Source organism: Oreochromis niloticus, linkage group LG10 (assembly GCF_001858045.2).
Source record: "Oreochromis niloticus isolate F11D_XX linkage group LG10, O_niloticus_UMD_NMBU, whole genome shotgun sequence".
NCBI classification, from domain to species: Eukaryota; Metazoa; Chordata; class Actinopteri; order Cichliformes; family Cichlidae; genus Oreochromis; species Oreochromis niloticus.
The window spans coordinates 1,888,844-1,900,972 of NC_031975.2; the positions used below are offsets into that span (position 1 = coordinate 1,888,844).

The 12,129-nt window shown below is 44.0% G+C and overlaps 1 protein-coding gene across 1 annotated transcript in view; it reads left to right on the plus strand.

Annotated features, from left to right (window-relative positions):
• The window catches only part of auts2a (activator of transcription and developmental regulator AUTS2 a), a 317,199-nt gene that overhangs the window by 132,892 nt on the left and 172,178 nt on the right, over positions 1-12,129 (plus strand). The window contains 1 exon segment of the mRNA XM_025910693.1: positions 4,645-4,746. Coding sequence (XP_025766478.1) covers positions 4,645-4,746 — 102 coding nt within the window.

Genomic DNA, 12,129 nt, shown 5'->3' on the forward strand with positions numbered 1-12,129 from the left:
CAGTGCTGCAGGAAATAGACAATTTATTATCAGCAACAGAGCCTAGGTAGTGGATTATCTATAAAACATTCATGGTTCTCCCTCAGTGGCAAGGAGCCATAAAACTTCCCAAATGAGGGACTTGTTAATTTACTTGTTAAAGCAAATTAAAAATTTATAAGCGCTTTTAGGTAAATGAGATCCTCTTTCATTGCTGCCCTAGTGGGATTCTCCCTGCCAGATCCTGCGAGGACAGGTTAGCTGTTGTGAAAGCCGCAGAAGAACAATAAAAGCCGTTAAATTGTTCCAGGTTTTATTACCGCCGAGCTCTCCAGCTGCTGTTGTGCGTAACTAAGGGAAACCAGGAGCTGATGGCTACAGAATTCCACTGAGGCCAGTAGAAAAGCGCTCTGTCTATTTTTCTTTTTTGTGGGATAAGAGATGGGGGTGGGGGGCGGAGTTGCCGGGGCAGGTCAGCTGTGTGTGGGTCTGTTTAAAAAGGCCTTTGTGGTTAGAAATGTTAGCAGGCCTACTTTTGTGCTTGATTGCATTGAGTCTGTAGTGCAGCCCTTGAGAATAGGTCAATACACTTGTAAAATTCCACTATGGCAATGGTGAGCACTTTTCAGTAAGTGAGAAAATAATTGACTCCACATGTTCAAGACAATGTTGTAATAGCTGTTTTAGTGTTTCAGGGTAACCGTGTTAAATGAGACATTTCAGCCTTGTGCCGAGAATCTGCATCATTTTCGTTCAACACTATAACCTCACTGTCGGCTTTGGGACGTTCAGTGTTGATTTGGTCTATCAACTTTGAGATTTGCATCACTGAGACAAAGATCTTTGTTTTCAGTGGGCAGCTCAACATAAGCAGCGCTAATTTTATTATTTATCTATTTCAAACATATTATGAAAAGGGAGATCTTTCATCTATCCCTCAGGATTCAACATTGGCAGGGCTGTTGAGGCAAAGTTTTCACAACTGTCGGTTTTATTAATTCAACACTCAGAAATGTAAATTGCACTAATTCTGTCGCAGTTAGCTAGGTGGCGAGTTCAAAGTGAAGAACTGTCAAGCTAACTAGTGAGTCGTCAGTAAAATGATCTAGCCAGTTGAGATAACTTAACCAGCTTTGTTCATTTAACACAGACACGTTAATCTCTGTGTATTTTAAAACTGGAATGTAAATGTCTGCTAACGTACTTATGCTTGAACAAGTCTTATCAAACAATGGAGTCAGTCGGGGAGGGTGAACACGGGGAAATGAATCAAGATAACAAGACAGTGTGTTAGTAAAACTAAGTACAGCTCACAAGAGACGAGGGCTACCAAAATACAACAGGAAACAGCTAAACAGCCAGACAGTAACCTGACAACAAAACACTACAGAGACTAGACTAATACGAGAACAAGTGAAACTGGAAACAGAATAACAAATATGACATAATTTCTTAATCGGAGAAATATGAGAATAATCAACAATAACAAATCTCAGCCTACAATAATAATTCAAACTAATGCTGTTGAATACCAGTGAAAAGTAAAATCACACTTATATATAAGATCATTCTGAACAGTTATAAATTGCTCTTCACTGGTTTGTCATACTTGGAACAAGAACTGAAGCTGTTAGTTTAACATTTTATTAAGTAATTGATTCAATTGTGGTACAAAGGTTTGTGTAGTGATATTTTGTTTGTCTTTATAAATGAATGCTACATGGGGCGGTTTAGATATATTAGAATTGGTGCTAGTGTTGCTGTAGCATCAGTAGTTATACAATCACACGCTCATATATCAAATTAAAACCTGATGACAAATCGTGCCTGTTTATCTCTGTAACCCCGTATTAAACTTTCACTAGGTCGTGTGCAAAACTCAGACATTAACGACTCGTTGTAATTATTCAGTCACCAGTGAACAGATAAGGTGTGGCTATAACAATTTAAATAGGTCCTTAAGTAGAAACACCATTACACTTGAATTTCTTTCTGTGTATGTACCAAATATACAATAATATATCATAACCTGCAGGCTAAACCACGCTGAGTTATTGCTGATTGAAAACAGTTGTTGATTCTCTCCTCCAGTAAATTCAGTCTGGTAAAAGAGACGAGGATGAAAAAACTTTCTCCCCTAACACAGAACAGATTGGAGGAAAACAAGACCTCACTGGGTGGAAATTAATGGCAGATGCACTTACTAGTAGTTTAAATGTTTCATTAGATGCTAATGTCTTGCTGTGTCTTTAATTGTTGTGAAATTAGCCTCTGGAATATTAATACCATCTGTTTGTGATCTTCCTGCAGGGCCACTTCTAAAACCCAGACTGAGCAGATACAGTAAGGTCATTAAATACATGCGTCCATATGCCTCAACCTGCGTCTTAATTAATGCCTTTCGTTACTGCGTGTCGGTACGGCGCACCTGTCTGGGCGTCTGCGTGTGTGCTTCTCCTGTTTAGGTCGCATTAAATGCAGCGTAGCACACTGGTCTTCATTGCAGAAGGCTTAAAAGTGACGCTAACTTTAAAAGCCTGTAAACCGCATAGAAAATGTAACAAGTGGGAGTGATCAGATCAACACAGACTGGGTCACAGAGACCGCCTCTGCACCCACACACACACGCACACACACACACGCACACACGCACACACGGACACGCACACACACGCACGCGCACACGGACACGCACACACACGCACACACACACACGCACGCACGCACGCACGCACACACACACACACACGCACACACACACACACACACGCACACACACACACACACACACGCACACACACGCACACGCACACACGGACACGCACACACACGCACACACACACACGCACGCACGCACGCACGCACACACACACACACACGCGCACACACACACACGCGCACACACACACACGCGCACACACACACACCCACACACACACACACACACACACGCACACACACACACACACACACACACCCACACACACACACACACACACGCACACACACACACACACACACGCACACACGCACACACACACACACACACACGCACACACGCACACACACACACACACACACACGCACACACACACACACACACACACACGTACGTAGATTTATCATCAGACAGCAGGTCATTAAATTTCAGCCTCACTGTTTGATGGCACTGACCACCACTATTCCCTCCATTTGCTTAAGACATCCATTAATCACACCATAAAAAGAAATGAATCCATCATCAGAAGCTCAAAGAGGGGAGTGCAGATGGAAAAAAACACAATTCTCTGAAGTAATTTAAGGGAGCTCAGGGGGAAATTAAAGGGAACAAGCTGAGGGATACGTTTTCAAATAGCTGTGTAATCAGGACCTGAGCTAGTAATAGCCCTGAAAGATGAGCCGCTTTTTTTTGTTATAGGTCAGCGTGTTTTGATGAAGGAGCTGTGGACTGGGGCATAAACAACATCCTCCGCCCTTTTTTCAAGGATCAGTCCACAGGCCAGGCTCGATGAGAGATTATTCTCCTTTTCTCTGCAAAAACATGTAGAGTCCCCTCAGAGTAGGTGGCATTTCCAGAAAAACGAGAGAAAATGCGCCCTGTGCTTTGTGAGAATAGAATGTAATTAGCGCTATCACAGTGCAGGGCACTGCTTTGCATGCGCGTGAGCACGGGCCGACATATAGACTCATCCTTACGGCCCGTCAGGCATTCCCAGCGCTGAGACTCTTATCACATTCAGCACTCTGGTGAATCCACTTGCCTTCTACCCATCATGCAATTCTCCTAAGGAATAGGATTCTTTTCACACAGCTAATGGCTACCAGAAAAGGGAACATTTTCATTTTAATTACGCGTTCAGCTCGAGGGTTCGTTCGGTATTCCCACACCTTGTGCCCTTTCATCACGCTAAACGATGGCCGATCCTGAAAGGAGAATACTGAAGGAGAGCTTTAAAAAAGAAGCGCATACTGTTTCTATGTCAGCTCCCTCTTGTGTCCCAATCTTATAGTCCGATTCCTGTACAGTATGTGGGGCACGGCTCTCTGCTTTTCCCATCAGGTGGCAGAACAACTATTTACAAAGCCAGCTTTTTATTGGCTTTGAAAGGAAACCTGCGGCATCTGTCTCGTCTCGGAGAAGTAGCACGGACATCAGTCGCAGGCTCGAGCAGGGAATGTAGACCCCAGCTTCTCCCACTTAGCTTTGTCTCCCAGGAGTCTTTTATTGTTCTCCAGATTTTGAAGGATTCGCACGTTCACAGATTGCCACGTTGTCCTCTTTATTCTTGTCGTTTTGCTGCATCTTGAACAGAGTGTCTAGAGGATGACACTTGCTGAGCTCCTGCTGCCTCAGCATGTGGTGTCTGCTCGGGAAGGACGGTGGCTCCATTTGAAGGTTCTGGAGGGGTCTTTGTCCCTGTTCTCTATTTCGTGGGCTGAGAGGAGTTTCATACTGTGAGATCAGATGGTGTCTATCTTTGGCAAGTGGAGTGATGGCTACGAGTAGGCTCAGAAACATGACAGATTTAGAGAGACAGCACTGCAGCTCCTGCCAGTTCTCACATATTTCTGGACCAGTTTCTGTGGGATGCCTATCCGTGCGCAGCTCTAAAGTGCACGTTAACACTCTGTGTATTAACCCTTGTTCTCTTTGTGTTCTTGTAGCTGAAGCCAGGGCAGAACAACTGTAAGGACAGCGACAGTGAGAGTGTAAGCGAAGAGTCCAAGCCTTCCATCAGGAGCAGCTCCAGAGACAGACTGACAGACGTAAGATCACCATAACTAACACACCTGCTGCTTGGCGGCTGTTACATATCATTATAGTATAACATGTTTACTGCATTTATGCAGATGGCCTGGTCATTTAATAAAAGAATCAGGATTACAAGAACATATTAAAAAGGCATTATAGTCATAAGCATTTGATCTGAGATGTAAAGCTAAGATCTAAATTCCTGCCAGTCTTACAAAATGTTTCTGGTTACTGATAATATTTAAAATAACTGTTTAAACAGATTAAACTCAGCAGTTCAGCCAAAGACAAACTGTTTATTGCCTTAAAATGCTTACGTGTAAAGTGAAAGCTATGCCTGCAGTTTCAGTTTATTTCATTACACGTGCACTTTCAGAGAACTGGACTGTATTACTGTAAAGCCGGTTCATGTTGCAATAGCAGCAGGCTTACAGCTGAAATTTATATTGCGATGAACCAGCATTTTTCACCCAAACTAAAGGTAAGTTATTATTGGGTTTAGTCGGTCTTGACTGATCCAGATTGCACCTCAGAAAAGCACTTTGTGGTTCTTCTTAAGCACCCAAGTCCACTCTGTGTTTGCATTCTGCTGTGAAACAAACACACTTACTCTGACATGTTGTTGATGATTAATGCACCAAAAAAGCTCCATATTCATTGCGTACGAGTTGGAGGCAAGTATAACCTGACAAAAGGACGAGCAGCCGTGTGTCCCTTCGCCCTGCGACATATTCCGAGATGTAAAGCGAGCAGACTCGTGGGACCTCGCTGCCAGACACCCACCCCTGCTCTTTGATTTGTGTGGAGAATCTACAGCAAAGCGATCAGATATGTGGCCATAATTAAAGCTGTCAGTAGGGAGGCGAGCTCGTCTTTGAGAAAGACATGGCCGAACGACTGAAGCAAAACTGATTCTGCGTGTAGCTTTACAGTGCTTGACTGGGCATGAAATGAAATAAGCAATTTGATGTTGACAACAGAAACTGAAATGATATCTGCTGATTTCTGTCTGCACTGTAGTGACAGTGCTGCAGAGTGACGGGACACATTTTGCTTAAACAATGGAGGTTTTAAATCTGCTAACCTGAGATCCGTACGACTGACACGATGTTAGCTTCATCGTGACCTCCAGTAACCTCATGCTACACCACAGGTTTGAAACAAGAACGTAGGATAAAAGTCAGTTTAGTTCATATACAAGTTCTGATTTAATCAAAGATGTTTTCCTGTTGTCACACAGAATGCTATGAATCGGTTTATCATGGTATCATGCATGTTGTTGCATAAAGAAAAAAGTTGGCACAACTGATGTCACTGACCAGATTTTAATAAAAGGGCAGGAATCTAGGTAACGCTTTATAATACAGCCTGCAACTAAGGCTGTGATTCCTCTGTAATTAAATGGAATTTCGACACGTTTAATTGGAAATGACAATGTTATGTTTAGCTACAAATATGTAAAGGTAGAAACACCAGAATGAGGCTTTAACAGGTCAGGTTTTTACAGGAAACAGTGAAATAATTAAACTGTAACTAAATTTAAGTGCTGCATAATTAACTTGATGTTGTGTCTAATTTCAAGGTAATTTTTCAGAAAAACAATATTACATCATAAATGTGTAAACATGCGTGGCTCAGGCCGTATTATAGAGTGGAATAATCTGTCCTTTTTACACAGCTGTTCAATGTGTAGTATGCTGACGTCCGTGATGGATATCCTAATATTCAACTGTTCTTTTATTTGACCAGTGTAAATGTGATAACGACTGTTTCTCACCAACTTACAATAAAAATAAATACCATCAAAATGTGATCTTATAAAGATGGAGCCACTTCTTTTCTTTCATCATCGCTGTTCAAACATCACTTTCAAAAGGAGCGCACAAAACTGAGAAGTTAGGAAAGACTAAGCTGTTCCATAATATGGCCTGCCCCCCCCATGGCAGAAGGTATGTACTACTTGAAAGTATTTATGCAATACTTAAAGTTTATTACAGACTAAATTATCTTGCACTATAGTAATTTTTCCCTGTGAAAGTCCTGATTTGTTACCTCCTTATTCTAGTTTACCTACATTTAAGTATTTGTATGTAAACATAATCAAATTGTAATTTCACATAAATGATGGAGATTCCATTTAATTACAGAGTCATAAATCACTGTCGATCTGTCTCGACTTCAGTGAGTAAACACTTTCCTCCGTTCAGACTCCATCACTGCGATGACACGCACTGCACACTGTTGGGGTCCACCTTTGTTTTTCAGCGACTTCTAAGAGCCTACAAAAGATTGCATTTATTTAAATTGCATTTAGATATATGAAACAAGCCCTTGAAGTAAATATCATGAGAGGTATTAGCTTATATGTGCATTTTATTGGAACTAAATTAAAAATGATGTTCCCAGTTTGTTTGTTGTTGCATCTTCTCATGTAGGAACCATGTGCTTTGCTGCAGCGCTGGTTCCCCCTGCTATCACAGGAGACTGAGCGTGTCCCAGACGATGTGCTGAAAGCTGGGCTGCATAAAGACCCCACGTCACTTTAGTCACACAACAGGGTCTCCACCTCCTGTCCCCACATGCTTCTTCAGACTTTTGCCTTAGTGACATTATTTGAGTGGGTCATGGTAGAATGATTTCAAATGGTAAATTTACTTGTTAATGTTATTAAAAGTTACTAGTAAAGCTACATGCCTGCAGCTCGCTCCGTGTGTCCGTGCTACAGAAGTCCGTGTATGAAATGTAGCACCGCACACTGAATCAGGACTGCTCGTGCGGTCCAGCTGTCACTCATTAGTATCAGGGAGCAGTGTGAGACATGAGCTAGCTTTGACCCCAACTGTTCATTAGACCAACAGTTCGCTAATGATATTTGCTGTAGCACTCCCTTCCCCTCACGGAGGGACTTCGCTCCGATGAAGCAGATGAACTGAGTTTGCCGACCTGGCGCTGGCTGGCAGGGAGATCGAGGCCAGAGGAGGTCAGGCCTGGCAGCCTTTACTCTCCCGCTCGCCTTCCCTCCTCACTCCATCCTGCCAGCTCATTAAGGCCTACAAATGGCACATCAGCTCGGCCGTGTTTGCCTCAGCCCCAAACCCCAGCTAAATTGGCAGGCTTAGCTGCGTTTGCTCTGAAGCTCCGGGTTCCCTTTTGGGTTTGTTTGAAGCCGACATGGCAGCTAACCCCCACATCCCCCGCCGCACCCCACCCCTTCAGTCTGGGTGGCAGGCATTCAGGCAGGCAGCAGTCCTGAGCAGAGGGAGTTTGCTGGATCGGGGAGGGCAGGGAGCTCTGGATGAATCACTCCCGTTTAGTCTCTGCGGCAAGGGGTGAAATGCCATCATTACCCGGCTGCCTATCAAATAAATTGGCAATTACGGGCCTGGGATTGCGAGTAAACAGCATGTTACTCCTTTTTTTTCCCACCCAAGGCTCTTGATGAGAGGCGGGTGCAGTAGAGAGGAGTTGCACAGTACTGGGTCAGAGCCCGCCAGTCAGCATTAGCCAGCTTGATGAGAGACACAAGAGGGAGACTGTAATGAATGCACCCCTATATCTCAGCGGCCATTTTTATAGTCAGCCAAGCTTCCTGTTGTGTCCTGCATCAGCTGCCTTTCTTAGAGAATTCTGTCTGTCACATTGTAACAGAGGCAGTGCACTCCAGCCCTTTGGATACCTTTACCCTATGTTGGTGTAATATAGGGCAGTGATTTGTGTATGTTGTAATGCCGACAGCGTCCGTGCTCGTTTTTCTGACTGAAATGAAAATGTGAAAAATTGTGGGTTCTCAAACCCCGCCCCTCTCCGACTTGAAGGTTTTCTTTAAGTGAGCTCTTTGAAAGTTGTTTTTAATGAAACATCTGGAAGTGATATTGTTAAAAGTCAAGCACACAGTCTCCCTGTGCTTTTGAAGCGGTTTCAGTCCAAACATAGCTGAAGTCTCTCTTACAGCTAGTAAAACTGAACTCCGTTATTACTGGCTCTCCGACGAAAACGCGGCGGCCTGTTCGGAATCCCGTGTGCATGTGGTGAAACCATTTCAAATGCTCAAATTACAGCTTTTGGAAACCGATCAATGTCATAAAGCGTACTTGTTGTTGTAAAGATCACTCTTCTGATTAGATTTGCTGAAGCGTACCAGGACTGCACATCGTGCGTTGTCCTTGACCCTGCAGTGAGGCCTTTTCCGTTTCAGACCAAGTTAACTGCTTATGTAATGCGACCGGACCAGTCTGTCCGTCCCACCTCCTCAGTACATTCTCCAATTATTTCTTGACACTCTGATGTAAATGAGGTCACAGTCCCCCTACATGTCCAGATATGCTGGCCAATTTGCTCCAACACAGAACTTGTAATTGCTTGCATCAATTATCTGTCTCTCTTTCTGCTGCTCGATAATTTGAAATGTTTCTTATTAGAGACGAGCGTTTAGATATGGAAGTTGGAATGTTGTACCTATAATTAGCTCATTATCCTGGGATCGTACTCCGAGGCTTCAGCGTGTGCATGGTGATGCTGTGAAATGCAGTGCAGGGACCTTTTCGACTCTTTCATGCTTTTCTTACAGGCACTGTATTTCCTGTAATCCAGAATGTGAAGAACAGCAACAGAACAGATCTAACGGTACATTGGGCGCCGCTAGGAAAACACACTCGTAAAAAGACGTAACGGCATCTCCGCACATCCGCCACATTTATATGGACAAAAAGAAAATATTCCAGGACTTTTTAAATGACTTGGCAGATGCACGAGAGATGTTTTACCGTTAAATATCATCTGCTTCAATGGTCATAACGATAATATGAAATAGAAGCTTTTAACAGGAGTGCTGTTCAGGCCATCTGGGTTTAAATACATAGGTGTCTTCATGTCCACAGTCAGAGCCTCCAACCTTATTTTTCTTTTTTTGTCGGGTTTGTTGGCTCAAACGCAGCTTGGCAGACGGTTTAGACATCACCTGATTTGTCTTCTTCTACATCAACCTGATAGGCTCTCTCCCAGGAAGTGCTCTTCCCTTTGTTGTTCTTTCTTCTCATTGCCTTCAGCCAAGTCACGCGGGCAGATTATGACACTTTGTGACGTTGCAGTCTGGCAAAATTATGATGCGCCTCCATCGCCCTGCCAATTCCCGGCAGCCGAATGTCCGTCAGGGACCAGTGAGAGGTGCGTCTGGACGGCTTGTCTCTGCGAGTGCTGAGGGCACAACAGCCTCTCTGCCTACATTCACAAGAGTTTAGCTCTGCCACATCTCCTCTTAAGAAATATAATTCGAATGAGAGATGCACAATGGTGCGTCGCTCATTGTCTGAGCAGCCCTCGGGTGGAGAATACACGGCGCTTTGATAATGCTTTACTACTCCCAGAGGCCCCGACAGAAAAATCAGAGAAACACTGTGACCTTTGCTGTAAACATATTACTGTAAAACCAGCAAAGTAAGACGCTTTAATTGCTGAAAGTGATACGGAGAGATGTCGGTGTGGTAACAAACTGTTGGCTTATCCTGACTGAATGCAGTCTTTCACTGCTGGGGATGATAAATCTATTCTCATGGAAGATTAATGGACTGGAGAAGTGGTGTTGAATGTCATTGTTGAAGGTTGAAAGTATCGAGCGCCTGAATCCTATCCATATGTTTTCAGGAATGACATAAATAGGCTCAGCCGGAATCCATTTTGACTTATCAAGCTTAAACCAGTGCCAGCGCCATGCGATACTTGCCAAGTATTCAGGCTCTGAGGCTTCCAATAACAAATCCTATTCCACATAATTTGAACTGAAATTGGCTATGGCTATGCGCTGCCACCCTGTTTTTGCTTTTGCAGTGCATCCCGCTGCTCTCGGCTACATATTACTTCCGCATTCCCTGCAACCCGACCCTGTAGCCCCAATTTTTTATGTCATCCCCAGCTCTGGTGAGGGAGTCTCTCCTCTCTTTGTTCCAGCCTTTTCAGTGCGGAGGCTGTTCCGGTGGGGTAAGTTGAATAAGTGAAGCCCGGAGGAATCTCTACAAAGGTCTCACTCTGATTGGATGCATGCAGAGCCCAAGGAGAGAGCGCCGGTTGCCATAGCAATGAGAGCAATGTAGGAACTGGCTGCATGAAGGAGAAAAAAGGGAAGTGGTGCTTTCTTTTGTGATGGGAGGTCTTCATCGACTGGCATTCCTTTTTATAAGCACACACTGGCCAACGCGCATGTAAACACAAATATGCAAAGGCTCACAAACAGCACTACATGCACCTTTTTTACCCCCCACCCAAGGAGAAGCTGAGCAAGAGTGCGTATTTGAATCACAGTGGCCTGGTAGGGGTGTGCTCGCACCCAAGCTGGGAACCAGAGAAAACACAATCAAACGCACTGGGAGTCCAAGACCATCTCTCCCTCAGAAACACCGTGACTGCCCATTCATTGCTCATCACTTACCTCCTCTGTGCCAGCAAGGCTCATCATAACACCTTTAAACAAAGACGTGATGAAAGTACCTCTTTATTTTTCTGTACCGCTTCGTGTGCAGCTTTAGATCAGCGGCCCCCCACCACGGACCGCTTTATGTCTGACACTATTTTCACGGACTGGCCTTTAAGGTGTCGCGGATAAATGCAACAAAATAAAACCAGTACTGGTACCAAAAACAAGATTTATTCATAACAGACCCAGGGAAACCGAGTTAACGATTAAAAACGATAAAAAATAATGAAAAAAATCCTGAAAACCATAAATTTCACACCCGAGCCTGAACACTCGCGGCCTGGTACCAAACGACTCAAGGTACCGGGTCGTGGCCCGGGGGTTGGGGACCGCTGCTTTAGATGAATTCAATTAAACCACTCAAAGTTCTTCAGTGGGCAAATTGGGAATCCTGTATAGACATAGACCTGCTGAGGTCCGCCATATCTGAGGGCTAAACTGAATGTAAATGTACCCGGGGAGGCCCCAGCAAACAAAACTGTGGCTGATCGGAAATGGGAATAACTGGAAGACGAACTGGGTGGAGAAGCGGGGAGGGTGGTGCAGTAAATGGTCACATGGTGGATTCATACGGGAGCCTCGTATTAGCTCTGTGGTGTAAGTTTACCTGACACCTACATTTTCTTTTTCTTATCTTTATATACTGACTGTACTCGTGATGATGCTTTCATGTGTTATCATTCTTTAAAGAAGTGACTTTGTAAACAATAATAAACGACGTACAGGTTGGGAATGCTACACCTGTGCAGTATTGCCTCTGTGCTTGTCGGTTCATAACCTGGGTTTTGCTTTATACTGGTGAAAGTTATGTTTGATAAGCTTGTGTTGAACGAGAGCTTTAGTTACAGTGGTTTATGTGAATACGCAGAGACAAACAAAGAAAAGGGTTAAACGACTCGGAGAATAACAGATCAACGACTGTTGGAAGGAA